The 26893-nt window shown below is 42.7% G+C and overlaps 2 protein-coding genes across 2 annotated transcripts in view; one reads left to right on the top strand and one right to left on the bottom strand.

Annotated features, from left to right (window-relative positions):
* Positions 1-26893, bottom strand: part of LOC138973170 (unhealthy ribosome biogenesis protein 2 homolog) — a 65135-nt gene that overhangs the window by 36860 nt on the left and 1382 nt on the right. Inside the window, exons 2-9 of the mRNA XM_070345856.1 lie at positions 21492-21648; positions 20138-20264; positions 10453-10602; positions 9759-9899; positions 7728-7897; positions 7212-7335; positions 4882-4976; positions 4443-4694 (exon numbers count right to left, since the gene is read on the bottom strand). Of these exons, the coding sequence (XP_070201957.1) occupies positions 4443-4694; positions 4882-4976; positions 7212-7335; positions 7728-7897; positions 9759-9899; positions 10453-10602; positions 20138-20264; positions 21492-21648 (1216 nt within the window). The remainder of the gene's footprint in view (positions 1-4442; positions 4695-4881; positions 4977-7211; positions 7336-7727; positions 7898-9758; positions 9900-10452; positions 10603-20137; positions 20265-21491; positions 21649-26893) is intronic.
* Positions 37-3629, top strand: LOC138973166 (KRAB-A domain-containing protein 2-like). Its single transcript, XM_070345853.1, has 2 exons — positions 37-1145; positions 1811-3629. Exons 1-2 carry the CDS (start codon positions 389-391, stop codon positions 2668-2670), a joined length of 1617 nt encoding a protein of 538 aa, XP_070201954.1. The 5' UTR covers positions 37-388; the 3' UTR covers positions 2671-3629.

The following is a 26893-nucleotide window of genomic DNA, read 5'->3' on the forward strand; positions in this document are numbered from 1 at the left end:
ACATTGTTTTGCATTTAACACATGCTTTGTGGAATGTTTTGCAAATTACAACAATAAGCCGAGTATGTAATCATCAGTCATACTTCCCTTTAGTTTAAAGCATGAGGAATGATAATCATGCACACATCGGTGGTGTGAGTTGATCATTCTTATATTTAACAATGTGAACACTGTTTACACACAACTCTGGAAAATCTGCTACTTGCTTTCATGTTTGAATCATGCACACATCGGTGGTGTGAGTTAATCATTCTTATATTTAACAATGTGAACACTGTTTACACACAACTCTGGAAAATCTGCTACTTGCTTTCATGTTTGCCTAGGTTGGCGACAGTAGTTTTACTGTAATGTGAAACCAGTTGTACTTACTTGTACATGTTCTACCATGGAGCAAAAAGATAAATTTTACCAACTCTTGGAAGATCATATCATGACTTTAGAAGATAATAAGAAGGAGGCGTTTTGTACATCACAGAGCAAATACAACCATATTCTTCAAGCTCTTCAGCTGGCCAAAGGAGCGAAATGTGCACAAGGAGCCAAGTTCAAACACAGGGCTGGCCAACATTTTTGCCTCCAAACAATTGGAACTCGGACACTTGTTTACTGCGTGAAGGCGAAAACTCCTCTTGTTACAAAAGAAGACACCTTTGAGACCATCAAGAAGTGTCATGAGGAAGTGTGCCATTCTGGGCGCGACAAAACATGGCACGAGGTGAAAACCAATTACTCTGGAATAAAGTATGACGCAATTGATGTTTTCCTGAAAACGTGTACATCTTGCTCAACAAGAAAAGTCCACCAAAATGCACCATCTGGGAAGCCGATGATCAATCTCACCTTTCTTCTGCGTCTGCAAGTTGATCTCATTGACTACAGAAATAGACCTGATGGTGATTTCAAGTGGGTGCTGCATGCCCGTGATCATTTCACGAAATTCAGCTGGGCGTACGCATTAAAGTCCAAATGCGCACAAGAAGTCGCCGATGCTATGATCAATCAGTTCAGTGTATTCGGTGCGCCAAAGATTATGCAGACCGACAACGGGCGGGAATTCACTGCGAGGGTGATCAATGAGCTGACAACGATGTGGCCTGGAATGGTGATCATCCATGGCAGACCCCGCCATCCCCAATCCCAAGGTAAGATGAACAACTGAAATTTTGACCAAAATCTCAGAAAACGTCACATATTTGAAGTTTTGACATTTTGCTTTTTAAAGTTATTAGCATTAACAATGAATTGTGGATGTCTTCTACACCTTTATTAAAGGGCCCGTTCAGAGCAATTGTTGCCCTGTCTTTTTATTAGCTGACCTGAATCCCAACCTTCCTAAGTTCTAAATTTTACCCAAGTTTTAATCTCGAGGAAGCTAGCATTCCTCCACAATAAACTGCATCAATGAGCGCTCTGAATGCAATGCAGTCGGGGAGACCTTCACTCTTTTTTTAATAAATTGGCGTTCTCACCCGACTATAGAACTATTTTTGGCTCATAACTTTAGACATACAAATTCGGTCACAGATATTTACCAATGTGAGGATTCCGATAATCTAAAGAAAACTAGGCAAAATAAACTATCGGAAGATTGTTTGCTTGGACGTCAAGGTACTTCTGAGACATACAAATTTTGTCACAAACATTTTCCATTGTGAGGATTTTGATAGGCTAATAAAGTGATTTGCCAAAAAACAGTATGGAGGGCCCCTTTAAATCAATACCATAACTATTGCCCGGAGAAATAAGGAGATTGAAAGAAATGAGAATAAAAGTAACGTTCCTAATCATTTCGTTCCTTCATACACAGGTTGTGTGGAACGTGGGAACGGTGACCTTGAGATCAAGTTGGGCAAATGGATGGATGAACACGGCTCCGAATGGACAAAAGGGTTGAAATTTGTCGTACATGCCATAAATACCTCAATCTCGGACACCACCGGAAAGTCACCTTACCAACTGGTTTTTGGACAACCTCCAAGGACAAATTCGTCTTTGTGGCAGGAACTGTCTCGTCAAGGGATTTTGTATGAAGAGGACCTTCCCGAGGATTTTCTTCAGCAACTTGAAATGGAGGAATCTGTGCCGCATACATCGGACTCGTCACAGCATACACCTCGGCGCCTGGAGGAATCTGTGCCGCATACCTCGGACTCGTCACAGCATACACCTCGGCGCCTGGAGGAATCTGTGCCGCATACATCGGACTCGTCACAGCATACACCTCGGCGCCTGGAGGAATCTGTGCCGCATACATCGGACTCGTCACAGCATACACCTCGGCGCCTGGAGGAATCTGTGCCGCATACATCGGACTCGTCACAGCATACACCTCGGCGCCTGGAGGAATCTGTGCCGCATACATCGGACTCGTCACAGCATACACCTCGGCGCCTGGAGAAATCTGTGCCGCATACATCGGACTCGTCACAGCATACACCTCGGCGCCTGGAGGAATCAGTCAGCAACCATAGCCATGGAAAGCGCGGCAGAGAATACATTTTGTTACATGATCACCGAATGATTGCCACAGGCACAGAGTGTCCAAGTAGAAACATGATCCATGGACAGTCGGTGAACACAAGTAGCCACGCTGTAGTGTCTGTTACTGAAGTACATGATGCCGAATTCATACCTGTGGAAGACAATCCATTCGAGGAATGCATATAGATCGGCCAGTTTGTGACATGGAGGCGAAGTCAAATGTTTGACGTTGATGAAGGTGACTCACACAGAGAGGAAAGGATGCAAGCAAGAAAAAAATATTTGAAAGCCGCGAAGAAACAAGAATCACGGTACGTGAAGAAAGTGGCTTCGAGAACGAAGGTGTACTCTCTTGGTGATACTGTGGGCTTGAACATCCACAAGGTAGACAGAGCTAATAGTGATGCTCGCTTGTTACCGTGCAAAGTACTCATGTCAAAGCCTGTTGGTGGACAAAGGCACCTGTACAAATTGTACTCCGCCACCGGAATCCTCGGGCCGTGGATCGCAGGCGAAGAACTTTCCGATTTGAGAAGTGTACATTTTGAAAGCCTGAATGAGGTTAACCCAGACTTGCTTGAGGAAATATCTCTCATCAAAGCGTGTCGTCTCTCCGTGAAATGGCGTGATACGGGTTCAAGGGTGCCATCTGGTGCCAGCGTGTGCAAGTGTAAAGGGCCGTGTACTACAAAGCGCTGTTGCTGCAGAAAAGCAGGACTTGAATGTGGCACCAAGTGTCACACAGACAGCAAAGCATGCAAGAATACCGAATAGAACATTACACATGCATGGCTGGTCATTGATTGTGTTTTATTTTCGCTAGAATATCTTTTAATTGTCATTGTTGGAATGAAAATAAATAATTGTTAACCATACACACACAGTATCACTCACGTTAACATTCAAATATAGTTCTTTATCAGCAGTAAAACCATTTATAATACAAATTCCAATTTCCCCTAGGGCAAATCAGAATTCCAGTTTCCCCTAGAGAAAGGATTCCAGTTTCCCCTAGGTGAAACTAGAATTCCAATCTCCACTAGATATTTTCCAGTTGATATTGGAATTCCAGTTTCCCCTAGGGGAAACTAGAATTCCAATTTCCCCTAGGGCGATTCCAGATCCCCCTGGATTCCGGTTTCCCCTGTGACACTTACAAACATGCACCAACAGAAATACACCAGCACTTACTATTACATTGCAGTGATGCTAACAAACATGCACAACTGAAATACTATGTGCATGACTTCAACTACAATATTATAATTTCGACAAATGTTACCCCCCACCCTTTACACAGAAACATGCCATCAGTTACACTGCAATGACTCCAGAATGAATACAAACATTATCGCTTACATCTCATTCATTCACCTCTTGCTGTTGTACAGAAGCATCAACAACAAACTACTTAGACCAGTGATCACGTTGATGCACGCTTTATGCATATCGACGCATTTGAATATTCACTAACAAGTCTTTTTCTTTTCAATCCTGAAAGATAATCTGACAGTTAAATAGAGCAAATTCCACAAGAAAAATCATCAACCAGTAAATTTCGTTTCCACAAGAAAAATCATCAACCAGTAAATTTGTGTCATTTAGTAATTAGTAATTTTAGTACTCAGCTTGGACAAATGCATGTTTTAGTGTCAGTTCCAAGTCTGAAGCAAGCAAAGGAGCACTAAAGGACAGAAAGACTTGCATGTGTCTTCACACTATAATTCAGTCCAAAGACACACAGGAATTCACAGGATACCATTTTTACTGGAACTTTATTAACTCCAAACTTCAAGTACAATTACAGACCTCAGACACACAATGCTAAGATACTGACTGCTCATCTATTACATGACCTTGTCTTTTGTGCTCCTAACTATTTCAACTGGTCGCTATTTTTAGCATATGACATAATTTCTAAACAAGACAGACAGACAGACACACATACACTGCCTTACATGGGTGATGAGCAGAGGAGTGTGTTCAATAAATGTCTGAGATAACGGAGCTGGGCGCCACCCCCTGTCCTGTCAGCAGCAACATTGTAGACAGCGTGTTGTCTGAGCAGCGTCAGCAGCTGGCACAGTGTGTCCACACACTCCTTGGCCAATGTTCCTCCATCCTCACTCTTCTCCTGGGCGTCGTCAGCTGAGACACCCAGGTAGGAGTTCAAGTGAACAAACAGCTGGAAGCTTAGCTGGCTGTTCTGCCTGCAACAAACACCACATCCCTTCAGCCAGCATCACTTGTAACCAACATCTTTTTCAAAGCTTTGTGGCTTGATTTATTATATAATGCTATTGCACCAGTCACCTTGGTTTATGAGAGAAAACAAATAGAGTTGAAAGAGAAGAGACACTAAATGAGACAGTGAATGACAGGAGCACAGTGACTTACTTCCACACAGTGACAGCATGCAGAAACAGCCTGGGAAGGAAAGCCAGCACCACTGTCCTTGGTGACACCGCCTCACACGTCACACTTTGGTCATCCTGTTGAAAACACACAACAGAGGAAACATGTAACAAACTGCATTTTGCATGTGTCAAAACAAGTACATGTAATACGGCTGTCCCTGCAATTTACGGCCCTAGGCGTGAGCGGACAACGGACATGTACCGACAGATTTGCCAGACACGAACTGTTTTGACTCAATGGGCAGGTTTCGCAAGATCAGACTGGTAGTGGTACCTTGCATTAGACAAAGAAATCTCTTTCACTGACATCATTAACATGTTTCCCTTCAAATTATCTTCTTCATTCATGGGCTGAAACTCAAACGTTCACCCATGTTTTTGAACGAGTGGATATTTATGCCGATTTCGGGGGAAGCATGCTGGGTATTTTCATGTTTCTATAACCCACGGAACTCACTGACATGGATTACAGGATCTTTTCTGTGCGCACTTGGTCTTGTGCTTACGTGTACACATGAAGGGGGATAAGCCACTAGCAGGTCTGCACATAAGTTGACCTGGGGGATAAAAAAAATCTCCACCCTTTAATTATCAGAAGTCTGTTCTTCTTCTTCTTCTGCGTTCGTGGACTGAAACTCCCACGTACACTCGTGTTTTTGCACGAGTGGAATTTTGGCCGTTTTTACCCCGCCATTAAGGCAGCCATACGCCGCTTTCGGAGGAAGCATGCTGGGTATTTTCGTGTTTCTATAACCCACTGAACTCTGACATGGATTACAGGATCTTTTCCGTGCGCACTTGGTCTTGTGCTTGCGTGTACACACGAAGGGGGATAAGCCACTAGCAGGTCTGCACATAAGTTGACCTGGGAGATCGGAAAAATCTCCACACTTAACCCACCAGGCGGCAGCGACCGGGATTCGAACCCTCGACCTTCCGATTAAGAGGCCGACGTCTTACCACCACGCCACAGCGCCCGTCAGAAGTCTGTTAATTGTCACCAAATAACAATATTTGTGCTCATTTCACTAAAAAAATGCAATTTTCATGACAAATATTCCTTTTATTTATTCATTTATGTGTTAAGTTTGGTATAATTTAAAAGATAAACAAGAAGGGCAAAGCCCATACGACTCACATACTTGACCTTGACCTTTACATGACCTTGACCTTCAGCTAAACATAGCAATGACATCATACACTAAGAACTGCTTTACACATTTTTCCTACCAAAATACATGTGACCTTGACCCAAGGTCAAGGTCATCCAAGGTCATGCAACACAAAGCTGTTAATTCAAGACATAGGAAGTACAATGGTGCTTATTGGCTCTTTCTACCATGAGATATGGTCACTTTTAGTGGTTCACTACCTTATTTTGGTCACATTTCATAAGGGTCAAAGTGACCTTGACCTTGATCATATGTGACCAAATGTGTCTCATGATGAAAGCATAACATGTGCCCCACATAATTTTTAAGTTTGAACAGTTATCTTCCATAGTTCAGGGTCAAGGTCACTTTAATATATGTATACAATCCAACTTTGAAGAGCTCCTGTGACCTTGACCTTGAAGCAAGGTAAACCAAACTGGTATCAAAAGATGGGGCTTACTTTGCCCTATATATCATATATAGGTGAGGTATTCAATCTCAAAAACTTCAGAGAAAATGGGAAAAATGTGAAAAATAGCTGTTTTTTAGACAACATTTATGGCCCCTGCGACCTTGACCTTGAAGCAAGGTCAAGATGCTATGTATGTTTTTTGGGGCCTTGTCATCATACACCATCTTGCCAAATTTGGTACTGATAGACTGAATAGTGTCCAAGAAATATCCAACGTTAAAGTTTTCCGGACGGCCGGATGGCCGGACGGACGGACGGGGGGGACGGACGGACGGACGACTCGGGTGAGTACATAGACTCACTTTTGCTTCGCATGTGAGTCAAAAATCTGCAAAAGCGGCATATGGCTGCCTGAATGGTGGGGTAAAATACACATAAAACCCCACTTAGACAAAAACATGAGTGAACATGGGAGTGTCAGCCCATGAACGAAGAAGAAGTACACAGTTAAGTGTTTTGGTGTGGGTACGTGGGCTGATGTTCATGGCCATTACACAAAAAGAAAATCCTCTGGAGCTAATGAAAACATTTGTGGATTTCAGACTTCAATGGACCAAATTTAACTGCATGCATGGCCTTCAATACACAAACAGTGGCATCAAAAGAGAACGTGGTATGGCCTGAAATGGTTTCCTCTCTTAAAAGGTTAGGAACAAAGAGTTAAGAAAAGAGTTGTGTGCACACCTCAGTTTGTTGCAGACCAGCACTCAGCTTGCTGAAAACATTACTGACAGTCCAGGGAAGCTGTGATGTCTCTTGTTGCTTGGTAACACTCTCCATGTAGGTCTTGAACAGCCTCTGCTGACTCCTACATAATCAAACACATATGTATGCATCAATACCACTGCCAACTGAGAAAGTGACAGAAATCATAAATGTAAAGAGAGGATATGTCATAAATGCTCTCTTGTAAACAGCAAGTCATTACATCTACACAGTCATTAATACAACAGGGGACACTGTGCATAACGACCACTTTCAGCCGGTCCCCTGTCATTATAGACAGGTTCAAATGTATCACCTTATAGTCTAAAACTTATTCAAGCCTTGTAAGTACCACAATATACGACTATATAAAATGTCAGAAAGCAACACACCCTAGAAATGTTTGTATTACAAAGCCCATTCTACCGTGCACATTTGAGCTTGCTTCATTTTGCTGTCTAGCTTTAACCCTTGACATGTCAAAATGATACTGACTCATGAAAGAGAGTGGCCAGCACAAAATCCTGCAGACTCCCGGCGACGTGAGACAGCTGGGTTTCATCCTTCATATCAGCCCTCAACTTGACATCATCCACAGCACTACCCAGCTTGTAATTGAGAGACACCACTGGCTGTAGAAGCTTGTCTGTCACTGCCTGCACCATCTGCAATGCATCCAACAGTGTCCATGGTGGAACTAACGCTCATGATGCGGGTGAAGTAAACAAAAGAAATCCTGCTACCTGTTGTGTATCCCGTATCCTTGTCTAATATTTAGGATTTTTGTCTCCTTGGTGAAACTGCAAGGTGTAATCGACAACTTTTTTTACATTTAGTCAAGTTTTGACTAAATGTTTTAACGTAGAGGGGGGAATCGAGACGAGGGTCGTGGTGTATGTGCGTGTGTGTGTGTGTGTGTGTGTGTGTCTGTCTGTGTGTGTGTGTGTGTGTAGAGCGATTCAGACTAAACTACTGGACCGATCTTTATGAAATTTGACATGAGAGTTCCTGGGTATGATATCCTCAGACGTTTTTTTTTCATTTTTTTGATAAATGTCTTTGATGACGTCATATCCGGCTTTTCGTAAAAGTTGAGGCGGCACTGTCACGCCCTCATTTTTCAACCAAACTGGTTGAAATTTTGGTCGGGTAATGTTCGACGAAGCCCGGACTTCAGTATTGCATTTCAGCTTGGTGGCTTAAAAATTAATTAATGACTTTGGTCATTAAAAATCTGAAAATTGTAAAAAAAAAAATTTTTATAAAACGATCCAAATTTATGTTTATCTTATTCTCCATCATTTGCTGATTCCAAAAACATATAAATATGTTATATTCGGATTAAAAACAAGCTCTGAAAATTAAATATATAAAAATTATTATCAAAATTAAATTTTCCAAATCAATTTAAAAACACTTTCATCTTATTCCTTGTCGGTTCCTGATTCCAAAAACATATAGATATGATATGTTTGGATTAAAAACACGCTCAGAAAGTTAAAACGAAGAGAGGTACAGAAAAGCGTGCTATCCTTCCCAGCGCAACTACTACCCCGCTCTTCTTGTCAATTTCACTGCCTATGCCGTGAGCGGTGGACTACGAGTATACGGTCTTGCTGCGTTGCATTGCGTTCAGTTTCATTCTGTGAGTTCGACAGCTACTTGACTAAATGTTGTATTTTCGCCTTACGCGACTTGTTTTTAATTCTCTTTTTGATTTCCCCCATATATATTTTTTACAGGACAAGATATAGACAAGGGAAAATAAAGTCACACACAAAAAATGGAAAATAGACACATTGGGAAGATACAGATCACAGGCGTCGGGGTATCGACAACTTAATCTACTGATGCTAGTAGGACTGGGTGGCCGAGTGGTAACGCACTTGAGCTCGGAAGCGAGAGGTTGCGTGTTCGACCCTGGGTCAGGCCGCAATTTTCTCCCCCCTTTCCTAACCTAGGTGGTGGGTTCAAGTGCTAGTCTTTCGGATGAGACGAAAAACCGAGGTCCCTTCGTGTACACTACATTGGGGTGTGCACGTTAAAGATCCCACGATTGACAAAAGGGTCTTTCCTGGCAAAATTGTATAGGCATAGATAAAAATGTCCACCAAATACCCGTTTGACTTGGAATAAAGGCCGTGAAAGGTGAATGCTCGCCTAATAGGCTACTGAGCTTTACTGGCCGATGTGAATGCGTTATATATTGTATTTCAAACGGCAGAAATTAATATGTAAGCGCCTAGGGCTATATCTAGATTAGGCGCATAAATATGATCACAATAATAATAATAATAATGCTACAAAACTGGCTCCTCTGCCGCAGTCAAAGAAGTACAGTATTATGGGAGGCCGGGGTAGGGTGGTAAAAATGTTACTACCAACACATACAAACGAGAAAAAAAACCCAACAACACCAGAAGTGATATTTTCTCTGTAAACAAAAAACACAAACCAACAATAACAAGAGGACTACCCCGAAAACCCACACTGTAAGAATAAGGGCAACAATAAACAAGGACTGACCTGTGAAGGAGCCAGCTGAGACCGGTGATGGTGCTGCCACAGGTGAGATGTCAGCCCTGACAGCACAGACACCAGCGGCACTGTCACCTCACTGACAGGCAAACACACTGCCAGCTGGCACACGGCACTGCACAGTGACACCTGCCAAACATGTCAATTGCAGCTTTATTTTAAGTGCAAAAATCTTTATGGAAGCAAGCATGGTCATTTGTTTGTGTGTATGTTTTTCTTCTTTTACGGATTTAACCTGAAACCTGAAGTATGGTCGTCTTTTGAGGATGAACAAGCATTTTCTCTTTGTTATTTGTTTGTTCCTCCACTTTTAAGACTGATAGGTGCAAATTGTATTTTCTGTAGGGCCATATGTTAAACATTCCATATATACTTTTTGAATTCTTGGGTTTTGACTTGCATTTCTCACTACCAAGGAGATGTTTTCAACTTGCTTTCCTTTGCATGTCGTTGTGCCCCCCCCCCCCCCCCCCCCCCCAACAAAACAAAAAAAAACCACAATAAATTCTACTGATGCATCAGATTAATACAAATCATCCACAAAACTCTGTGTGCTAATACTACAGGAAATAAGTGTGGCGTTGTGTGGGGGCTTGATACAGGGAATGGGGAGACAGCTGTGTAAAAAGTATGGTGCAATCAGCAAGTTGATGTGCTTCTTGTTGAGGGGTGCAGCACTGACCAGCACATCCAGCCTGGAAGTGAGGACACAGGTCAGGGCAGGTGAGCGCAGGACACACTGACAGCAGTCTAGCAGCAAGGAAAGCACATCCCCATCCTTTACTCCTACTTTCTCTCCCACAATTTCTCTCTCCAGCGTCTCCAGCAAAACCTGCACACAACAATTCTACAGTTTAAAACAATCCATGCCCGCAGTTGCATGACAAGATGGTTCTACACTGCAGTATCATTACACACGAGGGAATACTAAAAATTTACTACTTTACAAAATGTGAATGTTTTGAATGCTCAATGCCTCCTGCGTATCCTTGCACAAAATGCAGTGAGATTTGTCAGACCTGGTCTAGACCCGTTTGGTGTGTGGACCTGAAGTCTGTAAAAACAAGAGGTGATTAGGACTAGGTTCCATAAAGCAATATTTCTGGAAACAAGCTTTTATCACCTGGCTAAACAATAAACACAAGATCAAAGAAATAAGCAGTAATGAACAGCAGATAAGTGTACGCAATCAAACCTTATGGAATAATACAAATATAAGGTACAGGAAGCAAACGCTATACATGAATGACTGGATAAAGGCTAAAATATGCGTTGTTAAAGATGTCTTTAACGATAACGACATGTGCTCTTTTGAGGAAATATGTGAACGAACTGGATATAAACAGTCTCGCCTATTTGAATATAATGCAATACAGACTGCCATTAAAGCTCTATTATTGCGTGATACGGGTCAGGCCCGGTCTGATCATATGCCATTTATACAATTATCTCCACGCCAAATTCGCCTAAAGATATTAAATTATGAGATAAAGGAGCCAAGCTCAGCTGGATTTTGGTCGAACAAATTAAATATTACATTAGAAGATAAACACTGGTAACGAATGCTCGACAGAAACCCGTCTTCGTCTATTGCATTGGAAAATTTTACACAATATATATCCCACCAACATTTTGCTACATAAGATGGGAATTCGTCAAACAAATCTCTGTCAGTATTGTAACGAAACCGACTTCATCGAGCACTTTTTCTGGCAGTGTAGAGCAGTGCAACCCATATGGCAGGAATGTCAAGGGTACATATTTAAATGTACAGGCAAAAATATAAAGTTAAGCTGCGAAGAGGCTCTTTTGGGGTATTTCACACGTGATATCCCCAGAGAGAAAACCTTCATAATTAATCACCTTATATTGATATCGAAAATGTGCATAAGCCAGTTTAAGTACGGAAATCCAAAAACTAACATGAAGGTCTTATTTCAGAACCAAGCTCGACTTCGAAATCTCTAGTAAAATTGAACTGTGTATAAGAATATAGATAAATAGTAGTATAGTGCTGTTAATGTAAAGTTATTTATATATGCGCCGTATGATGCTGTGCTGAAAACTAGTACTGTAATTGGTAATTTGTAAATTCTCGCCTTTGTCCATCGAGCGTTGGATTAATTAACTTGTTATGTATTGTCCCGCTGAAAATGATATTACTTAACAGAAATATGGGAACAACAACAACAACAACACACACACACACACACACGCACTCACACACACACACGCACATACACGCAAACAAACGCACAAACTACTAGACATAGCAAAGGTGAATGAAATAGCTGTAACGTTAGAGTAACTGTAGTGAAGAGTGTCCAATATATGAATACATGTCCAGGCTAGGTAAAAAAAAAAATAAAAAAAAAAGGTGATTCTGTATTTCTTTCTGAGATCTAGACACTCAGTATGAGGCATGTTACTTGGGGAGTATTCTCTAAACAGCTATTCTACATTGGCTTAGTGGCCACATCATCATCATCGTACGTGCAAGTGGTTTATACTTTTGTTGAACCAAATATGGACTCTGGCTCTAACAGACGAGGCATACATTTCATGAAGAGGTCACTTCTTACCAAGGCTAGAGATGGCACGGAAAATAGGATTTGTTTCTTTAGCAAGCTTTTTTATTTTTGTTTCAAGGTTCTTGATAAAAATCCTCAGTGATATACATTTTAATGAATCATGGGTCAAAATATAAAATTTCAAAAATAAATTTTGATTTAATTAATATACTTACCAACTCACATAGAAAGCATTAACTTCAGTTAAAGTGCTAGGACACTGAACTACGCTTCACCCCAAAGGGGAAGCAACCCCCTAAAAAAGAACGGCCTTGACCTCTAACCCAAGCTATACAAGAGTCGAGGTCATACCGTCACGTGACCTATCACGCGTGACTCAACCGCCGCCATGTTGAAACCTCACTCCCACTGAAGTGATCTGTTCATTTTTAGGGAAACCCTAAGCAATAACTTCGTTTTGTGATAAGACATTGAAGCGCTCTTGCATGGCAACATGGGGAAATAACTCTGAAACAAAAACCGTATGCCATATAAGGCATGGTCCTTAGCGGTTATTTCCACTACCGGTGTACTGCGCCTGCGCAGGATGTATACCGGTGAAACTCATCCCGTATTAAAACATATACCCCCTTTAAAAAATTTGCGGGGCAGGCTGGGAGGGAATTCAATATGTGAGTTGGTAAGTATATTAATTAAATCAAAATTTATTTTTGAAATTTTATATTAAATTACATATTCTTACGCAACTCACATAGAAAGCAGATTGCTAATTTAGGTGGTGGGCAAATGAACTCACAGTTAACATCTTGCAAGTATCTGGCCTGTAGCTACAATAGCTGGCAAACCGAAATTTCTGTTCTGCCGCGCACCAGATACGTCCCCAGGAAAAACATAAAAAGACATCTTCTGCAGAAGATGTCTAGTAGATGTGTGCTAAAATAGCGGGTACTTAAAATACCCCGCCGATAGAAACTCATGACTACGTCCCTGAACGTTCAATGAGCTGCATTCATGACTTATGTAAGTCTCTCAGACTTGAGAACAGGTAAAGAAGAGGCCTACACTCTGACCTCTTGAGCCCGTGCTGCCTGAAAAGGGAGGACTGACTGCCCCCCCCCCCTTTTCCTTGCCACCACTGTAGGCATGCCTAATCAATGTGGCAGTCCATTTAGCTAAGGTTGACTTCACTAAATCATTGCCTCTAGAAGAGGCTAATTTTGTCAAGGATTAAACAATCCGAACTCAAAAACTCCAAAACTAGGAGCAAGTCCCAAGTCGGGACTGGAGATTTGCTTTCAGCCAACCAAAGAGAGGTTCCCTTTAATCACGCTGGCTACAAAGAACCCAAGTGAAAATATTTTGCGACCTAGCTGTGTCAGTGCAACTGAAATCACATAAAGTCTTAATTCAGAGACGTGGGAGAAAAATCGGAAAGCCAGGATAGGTGGTTCGCCACCCGCATTGAACGGAGAGAAGTGGAGTTCTTTCCGTTAATATACGCCATTAGTTCCAAGCCAGTCAAAGTGACACAAAACGAAGACGCTGAAACCCCTATGGAATCTCTAGACCAAATCCAGAGTTGGGGCAGAAGCCCCTGAGCGTCTCAATGATTCCCTTACAGTAGACACCCGTGTGGCTCGAATGTAAAAACGGCGCCCTCTTGCCAGCCCAAAGGACTGGCAACCAAGATTGAATGGGCCCATAATGTGCGACCAACAGGCCGCTCAAAGTAAAATCGAGAGTATTATCCGGGAACAGGGAGACGAACATTTAGCAGAAGGTGATAGTACCGAGAGGCAAAACTTCTATCAGCGGCTTCTCCAAATTCACCAGAAGAAGTAGAAGCGCGTAGTGAGATAGGGTCCAATCCGAGTGGACATTCTTGGCCGACTGACTAGAGTCTGCCAATAAGTACATAGAGCCTCTCAGAAAGGTACTTCACCGCTAAAAAGATCTCGTGGTGGTAAAAACCACATCAAAACCTCGCATGCTCGCTGTGGTTGAGATAAAAGACCACTGTGGTGTTGTCTGATTGAATCAACACATGTTCTCCCCTGACAAGAGGAAAGAAATCCGCAAGAGACAGAACTGCTTCGCTGGTGGAGAGAGAACCAACGGGAACGCCCTGCATGAGCAGTGGTGTGAGAATCCAAAGATTGGTTGTGTCTGTGAACCAGTCCAGAAAAGACACTAACATGTTCCAGCTCTTCATTTGATTGCTTAGAAAACGAAACCAGAGCCCTGAAGATCTGAATTAAATATATGCACGATCTATATCAGTGACCCAACAGGAAGGGCCCCAGTGCCTCCCTCAATAAAGTGGAAGTTCTAATCGCCCCTCCAGCCGCTGTGGGAAAACACAGAGGCAGAGAGAAGAGTGGAGCCGAACGCTAAGACTCCAGTTGACAAGTGCCAAGAGTATGCATGAAAGCATGCTATTGTTTGCCCACTGAACCCTACCGCTAAATCGCCTCGAGGAGATAAAGTGGTTGGCGGGTATTTGGCAACGTGCCATGCCGAGAAGAAGATAAAAAACCAAAGCTGAGAACGGCCAGCTTAGCGCTTTTCTCTGATAAGAGAAGCCTAGGCCTGCCGTGGGCTTTTCCTTTTGCTGTGAGATTCTCTCTGTTAGAGAAGAGTCCGTGTGCAAATAAGAGGATTCGCAAAGAAGACCCTCGAGCAAGGAAGAGATTTAAGTCTCACCGACAGAACAATACTGTCGGCCGAGGCCTTTTCCCAGACGAACAGCAAAGCTAAACCCTTTGTATATGTGTCCCGACAGAACACAAAGGCATCCCGTGAGTACGAAACCGCACAAGGGAAAGAACGAATCAAAGTCTTGTACCAAGACGCGGATAATAGAAAGAAGAGCGGCCACAATCTTCCACAGCCAGGAGATCATTCTCCTTGCTATGAACGTTAAGATGTATGATCGACAAGTCCGGTGCAACCGGAAGCGGTTCCGTAGTACGAAGAAAAGAATAAACTAAGTTCTTAGGCTTGGTGTAACCTAGGACTACGGATATCGCTCAGCGAGTGAAGCGTTACTTGCGCGGGTGACGCAAGCGAAAGCAACGCCGCATCGCTGCCCACAAAGGAAGTGGTGGAAAAGGAGAATCATATGAGAAAACTTCCCCAAGTTAAAATTCTAGAGCCAGACAAGAAAGCGTCCCTGCGTGTGTAAACCGCAAGTGCGTACAACCGTGCCACGACTGACATTTGTTCGGCTGAAACCTTAGCCAAAGAGGCCAGGAGTATGGGGACGTCTTTCACGCTAGAGTCGTTTCGAAATACGAAAGGATCCGACGACACCGCGATCGACCGCGAAAGAGATCGAAGAAGTGTCTCTGAAAGAGACGCAAGTTCCAACGAGTATCTTCCCGTTTCATCCAAACCAAGTAATGCGCCTTCAGAGTAAGCAAAATTGTTTGTCCAAACGATAGACATCCTCTCTGAGATTAGCCGACTCCGGAGTGACCGGAAGCGGTGCACTCGGCAAAGCGTAAGTCTCAATAAGACTGTGATGACGACGGGAGAGAGCAAACTTGCGTGAATGAAACGAAGTGCTCGACTTCCGTAACTGGTCTGAGGCCAGCCATGGCTGAGCAGCATCAGGAGCCTGACCGTGTGCAGCCAGTAAAGGCACAGTATCCACAGGCAAGCTATTCTCAGAACCCGAAGTTCTAGCCAGCACCCTGGAAAGTTCGTAAGCAACAGAAGGAGACTCGCTAAAACGATATCCCTGAACTTCCGTTAAAGCAGGGCGGAAATCACCCACCACTGAGGGTGGTGGTGCCGCAGAGCTTGTCATAGCTGTCACCCCTTCAGCGAAGTACTTGGCAGACACCTGAGCTGCAGTAACCATAGCTGGTTTAAGTCAGAGTGACAACTTGACATCAACTTCCTCCTCAGAAACTGAGTGAGAATCGTCGAACTCCGAATCTGCTGTGGCCGGACCGTGAAAGTCACTGTGACTAGCTGCGTCACTAAAACGATCCACCACAGGCGAGGCTGATTGCAAAACGGAAGAACCGTGCAAAGCCTGCCCGAAAGCAGCTTCCTGCCCAGAGGGAGGAAGTTGAGACTTGTTTACATTCACCGGAGACATACCAGTCTGCCTGTGAGTACAACTGTCTCGTTGTCCGGTGTCGACCCCCCGTGAGTTCCGCTTGCTAAGAGCGATAGCCTCTGGGAAAGTCGAACTTTCACCCCCCGGCCGTGGCGGGGGGGCTACTAGTTCCGGCCCAACTTGTTGTCCGGTGTCGACCCCCCGAGTTCCGCTTGCTAAGAGCGATAGCCTCCGGGGAGTCGTACTTTCACCCCCCGGCCGTGGCGGGGGGGCTACTAGTTCCGGCCCAACTTGTTGTCCGGTGTCGACCCCCCGAGTTCCGCTTGCTAAGAGCGATAGCCTCCGGGGAGTCGTACTTTCACCCCCCGGCCGTGGCGGGGGGGCTACTAGTTCCGGCCCAACTTGAACACTTTCACCAGAGAACCTGGCTACCGGTGAACTTGACTAACCTGTAGAGCGTGAAAGCTCCTCGTATGAAGTAAACACACTCCTCTGCGTGCACGTCAGCCGAAGTGACTGTGCATGAAGGCGGAACCTCGATGCGTGACAACAAGCCGCGTCGCCCACTCCCGCCGGGAGCGAGCACAAAATCGACGAATGGCAACATGTTATACATTTGGGTCGAAAACATCTCAAAAAAGGGAAGACAAGAAGAGCAAACGCTCGATCGAGTCACTTTCGCAGTTCTGAATATTATATGAGGCATCAGATGGACAGGAAGAAATTGCTATTCACAACACAATACAGATGTAAATAATTTGATGTAAAGAATAATCCTATAAAGTTTGAATCAAATCCGATGAATAGTTTCAGAGATATGATATTTCAATTTTTTTCCTTCAAGACATACCTGTGACCTTGAAAAAGGTCAAAGGTCACCAAAGCAGACGTCAAAGTGTAGAGGTCACTGGGAGTCACGTTCACATAAAATTTGAGCCCGGTCACTTTTATAGTTTCCGAGAAAAGCCCAACGTTAAGTTGTGTGTTGCCGAACAGAAAAGGCTAGTTATCTCCCTTGTTTTTCTGATAACGTTCGTAAAAGGCTACAGATGTAAATACTTTGATGTAAAGAATAATCCTACAAAGTTTCAATCACATCCGATGAACTTTGTCAAAGATATAAAATGTCTAATTTTTCCTTTGACGCTGACCTGTGACCTTGAAAAAGGTCAAAGGTCAACGAAACCATCGTTAAAGTGTAGAGGTCATTGGAGGTCACGACTAAACAAAATATGAGCCGGATCGCTTTGATAGTTTCCGAGAAAAGTCCAACGTTAAGGTGGTGTCTACGGACGGCCGGCCGGACGGCCGGCCGGACGGCCGGCCGGCCGGACAGACTAACACTGACCGATTACATAGAGTCACTTTTTCTCAAGTGACTCAAAAAACCATCTTTAACACAAGTATACTTTCCCACTGTGTTTGCCTTGGCTGAAGTAACCTAAATTTAACCTGCTTCAGCACCGGCATGATTGGACTCATAGGGTCCGAAATTTAACAGACATTCTTTCTTTCTTCTTTATATAGTGTTTAAAGCCATATGTACTCTATGACTATACACACTAATTGCTTTACCCACAGCTGGAGACATGCTAAATTAAGTTCCCTGCAAGATATTGCAATTTTATTTTGATCTAGATCGTCCTATTTATCTAGATTTGCCACAGAGGTAGCGTTGACGCAAGGGAAATACCTCCGCGTCTTTGTTGACATCCTCACTTTTTCAGAGGCTAGAACAAGCTGTAAAACAAGTATATGGTCGGCGCATGGCGACATATCGTCATTACATGGTCTTATGGTGCGTTTGACATCGATTATAGACAAACTACACTTTGTAAACACGGGAGCGCGTACATATGCCTTTAACGTCGTTTTCAACCATTCAAGGCTATTTAACAGACGTAGTAGTAAGAGAAGCTGGGTCAAGAACAGAAATGGTAGTGCCTTTGCCTTTCTCTTTATGCGAACTTAATAGGAGAAACCTCAGCAGCTACTGACTAGTCTGTGGTTTCTATTTCTCCTTGTCAGCCATTGCTGACAAAAAACCAGTCTGAGTTATGATATTGATAAACAACAACCAGACCGAACAACGGAGAAAGAAACAAACGCAAGCAAAAGCAAACAATTAGAACGAGCTCACCCAAACTTGTGCATGAGAAGCAGGGACCTGTAGACGGGGTGAAACACTGTCCAGAAGACAGTAGGCTAAAAGCCTGCAGCGTAGTGTAAAAAGCGTCCGAACTACTTGGTGACTGAAGTGGGAGTGAGGTTTCAACATGGCGGCGGTTGAGTCACGCGTGATAGGTCACGTGACGGTATGACCTCGACTCTTGTATAGCTTGGGTTAGAGGTCAAGGCCGTTCTTTTTTAGGGGGTTGCTTCCCCTTTGGGGTGAAGCGTAGTTCAGTGTCCTAGCACTTTAACTGAAGTTAATGCTTTCTATGTGAGTTGCGTAAGAATATGTAATTTAATTGAAGTTTGTTGGTGATTTTTAGGGATTTTTTCGCGAATCCTTGTAAATTGTCCTTGCCATCTTTATAGACTGTTAGAGGTGAAGTTAGATTTGTTGTTTGAATGTGTCTTTTTTGTATAGTTGCTTCAGCTTTGATTGAGCTATAGGGTTCTGTATGAAATTTGCATTTAGTCTTTCTTTTTCTTGCTGAGTGTATGTACAGTCCAGAGAGGAGACGGACATGGTGTGAGCTTGTCCAGGGGGGTATATGAACATCTCAGTGGCAGGGGGATGGAAGCACTTGTTAATGAGTGGGAGTGTGTATGCGCGTGGTGTGCACGAGGATGTATGCACGTGAGTGATATTTGTAAATGTGTATTATTATAATATCATCTTTGTATTTATGTTATTGAAATTGTTATATCTCGATGTACAGCGCTAAGAGCATAGTTAAATTTGTGAAGCGGCGCTATATAAGCTATCTTTATTATTATTATTATTATAAAACATGTAGTTTTTATGAAACATTCATCTTCCAGAATAATAAAGATAGAACTTTGAAGTATGCTTTATTTTACTCTTAACAGGTCCCTAGATGCAATAACAGAGCAATGTCTCCATATTTATGAACAGATTTTGTTTCCTGGGTAGATATCATAGGCACAAAATAAATTTCCTGAAAAAAAGCAAGAATTTGTGTTTTGACAGAATTTCTAAAAATCATTCCTTTTCTGGTGAAAATACAAAAACAAGCAAGAAGATTGGACAGCTCATCTAGAAGATGAGTATTTCCCAATGACGGCAATGGAGCTAAAAAGAAAATTCTGAGAAAACATCGTGAAAAGTTTTCAAAATGGTGTCAAATGTTAAAATACTTTGAAAGTGATCATTTTATTGCAAGGAAGAGGTTGACGATGACTAAATTACATCTCACAATGATTCTATGGTGCTGAAAGTATCTAAAAATGCTGAGAATACCCAAAATGTTTTTTTAAGAGCAAAGCTTAATCATTACCAATGAACGACAGGTCCTCAGTCAGTCAGTGTTATCAACAGTAAACAAAATGTGGCCGAACTACAGTTTTGATAGTCAGTAGGTATATGTGTGCAACTGTGTGGTGCCAAATGGCAGGTAATGATATGCCAGAAGTGTTCACAAGTGCCTGACATTATGCTAGTTGCCAGACCGAACATTTTTGTTTAGCTATCTACCAAACATAACCAGAACATGCAAGTCTGAAGGATGCGAGTTGAAGCTGCAGAGGTGACTCAAGTGTGTGTGTTCCAGATGAGTGGAACTACAAGGCTACCATACCTGTGAAAATGCCGGTCTTATGGTGACAGCAGGAAGCTTGGCCGATGACTGCAGGATGCAAGACGAGTTGAGAAGTGAAGACAGGGTCTGCCACACTTGCCTTTCCACCTTGCTGCTCATGTCATGCCTGTCAAGTAAGTTCACACCATTCAATACATTCACAATCACATGCTACCTTATCTGACGCTGCCTTACTTATTCCCTTGGCTAACGTTGACCATCTTCTCTGACCCCGGGCCAGCTGCACACTTTAAAAGTCAATAAAACGGCTCCAAGTAACTCAACCCCTGAACAAATGACTTCCCACATAATTGTTCCAAAAAAGGTCATTAACCTCAAAGGAGACGTGGGAAAGGCAAAGATGATCACTAGTTCATATATATATACTGAAAAGATGGCCAACTTAACAGTGGAGCGAATCAAGCAATCAAGCCATCTATATCTATATACGGCTTGTCTGTGTCTGTCTGTCGGTCACTTCGCGATGCACGGCCAAAGTTCTCGATGGATCTGCTTCAAATTTGGTGGGCATATTCAGGTAGACCCAAAACACAATCTGGTCGATGAAAAATTTCAACACGTGCTCTCAGCGCGCAGCGCTGAACCGATTTTCGTTTTTTTGTACATCCATTCCCAGTAACTCTTCCTTATCTTCTCCAGTGTTTTGCGCGTTTATCTCCCTTCCTTCGTACCCGGCAAAGCCGGGTCCGGCTCTACTTCTTCCCGGCGAAGCCGGGTACCCGGCGAAGCGGGTATTCATCTACTCTAGTATATATAAATATATATATACATGTATATACACCTTCACTTTTTGACTCCGAGTCAGAGATACTAACCAGAAAATTAAACCAACCCAATTGAAAAGCTACCTGGCCGGACACAAAAGTCTAACAAATCAATTCGTTGTTAGTGTGTGTGTTTCTGTTGTTGTTTGTTTTGAAGTTGATATCTTCTCTTGCTTTGGTCATTTTCTTATGATATAGTCCTATTGTCAAGATTGAAGTTTTTTTAAGTTTCTAATTGATCCCCATAAACCTTTCTGTAAAAAAAGAAAGAATTTTTTTTGCATTTTAATTTAACATGTCTTTATATACTGTTGGTTCTAGAGCCTCTTGTCTCTGTAACTGTCTCATCGGCTCCATTGCCTGCAGGCTCTGAAATCGATTTGTTGGTTCTCATGCCACAGCCTAAAACTACCAAAAGAAAAAAACTAGGACAGACCTGTCATACTTCACACCCCAAAAATGATTTGAAAAGACTTTCAAAGCAGAATTTTGATGTGAGTTACCTGAACAGGCATCTGTATTGTGATGTTCTTGGTATCATACAGGATTGCAACAAATCATAATCAAACCTTTTTTTGTCATTGATGAGAATACTGACAACAGTGTCAATGATAACTTGGTGCTTGTTTGGTCCCACTTCATCCTCTGTCTGCCAAAGTTTCAAAGCTAGCTTGAGACGCTCTGGTACTTGAAGACGCTGGTCTTTTAGACGTCCAATCATACATGCTGAAAGTACACAAGAACTGATGAAGCTTCACACCTAGTAAGGTGCCGTGGAAAATCCTGGTTACAGTAACCTGACCAAGCAATTTTTAATCATAACCTACTTACAACTATCACAACAACAACTACAAACAACACACGAAGCTACATTGTACCACAATTAACCCACCACAGAAGAGAAACTTAACTCATTGTCTGTCTCCCAGGTATGGATATATATATCTGTACCCACTCATATGGCGTACACACATAGTCACTACATTGCATCATCTCTCATTTGGCACATATCCGCATTCTGCTCAGACTGTTGGCTTCAGTCGCTTCCTGTAACTTCGATCTAACGCCTGCATTCCAGCGTGTTGATACACAGTTTCTACACAGTTACTACAATTCTGAGTGACCTGCTGCAGCACAGCTGGTCTCAGCTAAAAAAAACACTTGGTCAACATAGGTGGGGTAGAAGGTGTTAAGACTTGCTGTACACACAAGCATTTGGGAAACCCTTAAAGCCATATGTACTCGATGACTATACACGCTAATTGCTTTACCAACAGCTGGAGACATGCTAAATTAAGTTCCCTGCAAAATATTGTGGTCTAGGACCCCTTCAATGTTGAGATATGTTAATTTTCATTTTGATCTGGATCGTCCTATTTATAGATTTGCCAACAGAGGTAGCGTTGACGCAAGGGAAATAACTCCGCGTCTTTGTTTACATCCAAAGTTTTTGAGACTCTAAAACAAGCTGTAATGCATGTATATGGTCCGCGCATGGCGACATATCGTCATTACATGGTCTTATGGTGCGTTTGACATCGATTATGGGCAAACTACACTTTGTAAACACGGGAGCGCGTACATATGCCTTTAAGAATGTAAGGGATACATGTATTATGAATTAAACCATGAATTATGTGATCTTATGCTTTATCTCAAATTTCTACATCTTCACAGATGAATGAAAGCTGTTTTCTTTTTTTTAATCAGGACAAGTTCTTCTTCGTTCATGGGCTGAAACTCTCATGTTCGCTCATGTTTTAGCACGAGTGGATTTTGACGTGTATGACCTTTTTACACCGCCATTCAGGCAGCATACGCCGATTTCGGGGGAAGCATACAGGGTATTTTCGTGTTTCTATAACCCACATGGATTACAGGATCTTTACCGTGCACACTTGGTCTTGTGCTTGCGTGTACACACGAAGGGGGATAAGGCACTAGCAGGTCTGCACATAAGGATTAGGAGGCCGATGTCTTATCCACTACGCCACTGCGCCCGTCAATCAGGACCAAATGAGGTACGATTCAAAACAAGTTCAATTACGGGGGAGGGGGCTGTCTGATTTAGCAGAACACCCTGGCATTCTGATAGACAAATGGGGTAATTCAGGTGAACCAGGATGTTTGATTGATTTTGATTGTCTCTGAATCTGATTTTTGTTTGTTTGCTTAACGCCCAGCCGACCACGAAGGGCCATATCAGGGCGGTGCTGCTTTGACATATAACGTGCGCCACACACAAGACAAAAGTCGCAGCACAGGCTTCATGTCTCACCCAGTCACATTATTCTGACACCGGACCAACCAGTCCTAGCACTAACCCCATAATGCCAGACGCCAGGCGGAGCAGCCACTAGATTGCCAATTTTAAAGTCTTAGGTATGACCCGGCCGGGGTTCGAACCCACGACCTCCCGATCACGGGGCGGACGCCTTACCACGAGGCCAACCGTGCCGGTCTCTGAATCTGATCTCCAACAGATTTCCAAAGATCTTGTAACAGGCCTGTACCTAAATTAACACCCGCCGACTGCCCGAGGCCGGTAGAAATCGTTTCGGGCGACCTCAAGTACCTGGTTCACCCGCCCGTCGGGCGATCTCAAAATCTGTCACTTCTCTACTGCTCTCTGCCCCACCTGACCAGACAAAATATATTAATGTCCTATAGGCATGTATTGTTAGCCTTTTAAGGACATGATCTGTGTTATATGATTTAAAAAAATAAAAATAAATAAAAAGAGCGAGGCAAGGGAGGAAAGGAGAAAGGCCAGACCAAGCATGCCAGACCCTGATGGCTGGGACTCAGGACCCACTCTCTAGATATATGGGGGGCGGGGTTAAGTACGTTAAAAGGTATACGTTAAGATCCTTGTATAAGAATATTTACAGTACTCTTTTCACCTTCTTTGGGGAAGGGCCATTAAAAACATAATCTTTAATTCAAGTATTATTTCATAAAAAGATGTTAAGACTCAGGACCACCTTCTGTTAAAAAGTTTAAAAGTGAAACTTTAATAAATAGGGAGAGTGTGCAAACTCGTAATAATTCTCTTATAATATACAACTATCTGGTAAAAGGTCAAACACACACATTCGTACTCACACGCATGTATCCTGCGCCCTATGGGCTCTGTCCGTGATAGGCAGGATAAAATGATACGGTTAAGAATTTTTGTCTGCATTGTCCGTCGACCTCCCCGCCACTGCAATAGTCGCAGGTGAGGCGACAGTACAATAGCAGTCTTAATTAAGAACAAAAGAGAGATCTCTCGTTTATAATGTTATATTTTTAAATATATATTAGAGTCCGGAAGCAGGAGCTGTCTGGGCTGCGGCACTGCCCTTCGCTCCCTGTTACTCGAGCGCCGACAGCCACAGTTTTCGTCGGGTTTACGTAGTTAATAAAAAATTAAAAAATACACACGTCCGCTAGGTGGGGCAATGCCCTTCGCTCCCTGTGAATCGTGTGCCCTCTGCCCCACCTTGAGAGTGCTTCAACTTATATAACCAAGTGGCCCAGACACATTGTTTAGAGAGCTACTCCCCTCTGCCTCACTTGATTGGGGTTTTACCCCTCCAGTGTCACTAGCCACCCGCGATTGCATCAGCGGTCAGAATAGCTACCCACCCCCCACCTCCCTCCCCCTCTCTGTGCTATTCACTTCACTTCATCCCCTCTCTAATTGTTCTTCCCTGGCCAGTCCTCCAGAGCCTTTCATAGGTGTAAGTGGGTAAGTGGGGTCAAACTGTGAAGCAGCATGAGCAATGTACTGTACCACTGACCCAGTTTCTGTGCAATGACCACTGAGAGCTTTTCTAAAATGTGTTTACACCAACATTGCTGACCAATCTAGTGGTGACAGTAATATTGTTGTCAACTATTTCCCATTAACTAGGGAAGTAAAAAGCCAATCCAATATTCCAATATACGTGATCAAGAATGAAAAGACAGAGTTTGACATAATGACAACAGGACAAGTGATGCAACTCTCTTCTGAATCAAAAGCATAAAGATCACTTGTAAACAATCAGGACATCTGAAAATCTGCCCCCCCCCCCCCCCACACACACACACTAAACAACCAAAGACAGAGCAAACAAGAAAGAAATAACAAAAAGTAACACTAAATTAATTTAATAAGAAAAAGATAGAAAGAAAATAATTAAAATACAGCTGCTAGTTTTGTCCCCCTCAACCAAATTTTGATGGGACATTACATAGTTGAAGGCAAAACGCGCAAAGCAGGCTAGGCGGTCTGAAAATGCTTTTGTCGAAAGATGCAAAATAGTGCCATTTGGTGCCATATGATGATATGAGAATTTGCCAGTGTATCATGTTAGTGTGTGTGTGTGTGTGTGTGTGTGTTGTGTGTGTGGGTCTGTGTTTCGATCAATATCGCTTCTGTTGACAGTTTCCACAGAGATAAACGCGCGGGCACAAATAGTTTGCATGATTGGTTGAATACTAATGAATTACATTTTAAAAGCCAATCACAGCGCGTTTCACAAACTCGCAAGTTGCTCGGCTTGGCGCGCGTTTTTGCTTAGGTCATTCCGAACACTGACTGTACTCCCGTGAAAAGTGTGCATGGGTTGGCGCAGTGGTATGTAATCTCAGTGCGCCCTTTGACAAACTGAAGGGAATACCAATGGGACATTTTGAGATGTTATGCGCAAGGCGCACTAGTAAATGAAACCCTGTTTCTGTCATTCATTTGTTTCTCATTTTTCTTTTCATTAGGAAAATTTTGTTAGTAAGTCTTGTGTGTGTTTGTGGTAGTTATTGGTGGTGAAAATGCAAATGTATACATTATTAGTGTATGTATGTCTTAATTAAGTGTATGTGTAGCGTGAACCAACCTCACGAGTTATCTTTTCCTGAATAGTTCCGTATTATCTCCCATGTTGTACTCAAATAGCCTGCTTTGAGTACCATCGTTCCGGCTGGATTTTCTCTTTTCTGGTTGCTCGGATGTGATGTAGGAACATGAATATGTATAGTTAAGAGCTTCCGCCGGGGTAGCACCATATTTCTGAGCCAAAACGAAAGTAATTTGATGGTGAAAAACGTAAATACAAAGTGAATAATAGTTTTAAGGCTATTTACAGAGCGCGCAGCCCTTAATGACTGTTTTTTTTAAATAGTCCGACATATTTTCTGCAAGATAAGATATAAATCCAGCCAAAACATTTTGCAGAACATATTGAAAAACAGCTTGGAAAGACCTCCCCCTACGGAAATTTGCGATCCAAGGGCGGGAAACTCAGCCGGTGTTTACCGTCATTTTGATATCTTGGAAAGACGTCTGTTGTGTTACTGTTACTTTAGGGTAACCCGACCGACACAATTTTATTCCTGTCTACCATAAAGAGTTTTTTTGTTCTACTTTAAACCCACAAAAATAAATAGAACCCAAAAAATAATGTTTGGGACACGTTACCCTCTGTCGCGATATGACCTTCGCGGTTCTTTCTTTCTTTATTTGGTGTTTAACGTCATTTTCAACCGTACCTTCGCGGTTAAAAACGACGTTAAACACCAATTAACTAACTAACTAATATATTTCTAATGCTTCAGTAAAGCTGATTATGCTGAATGCAATTGCGCAACCATTCATTATCATTACAAATCATAATCTAGCTTTTCAAACATAAAATTAGTGTTGTAAAAGGAGTCTGTCATCATTTAAAGGGAAAAACGCAGCAAAATTGTGAAACACAAACAAAGAAACATCTTTTTTTTTTACTCCTTACAACAATCTTTGTTCAGGGTGTTTTTTTTTTGAAGAAGTATATATTGTTGTGTAATTTTCAACTGCATTGTGATCAAATCTTGTCTGTATTGGGACGGGGACGCGTTTTTGCAAAAACCGTCAAAATGGGGTACTGATACAGGGATGTTGCCACAAATTCACACCTATAGGACAAATGTCCTGAGTTCTTCAGCATCAATAGGACATTTGACCGCT

The sequence above is a fragment of the Littorina saxatilis genome, linkage group LG8 (genome assembly GCF_037325665.1).
Source record: "Littorina saxatilis isolate snail1 linkage group LG8, US_GU_Lsax_2.0, whole genome shotgun sequence".
NCBI classification, from domain to species: domain Eukaryota; kingdom Metazoa; phylum Mollusca; class Gastropoda; order Littorinimorpha; family Littorinidae; genus Littorina; species Littorina saxatilis.

Bases quoted from the DNA above. Each gene is read 5' to 3' on its own strand.
- LOC138973166 (XM_070345853.1), top strand. From the start codon at position 389: ATGGAGCAAAAAGATAAATTTTACCAACTCTTGGAAGATCATATCATG. The intron at 1,146-1,810 runs GTAAGATGAACA...CTTCATACACAG, and splicing joins CCGCCATCCCCAATCCCAAG to GTTGTGTGGAACGTGGGAAC.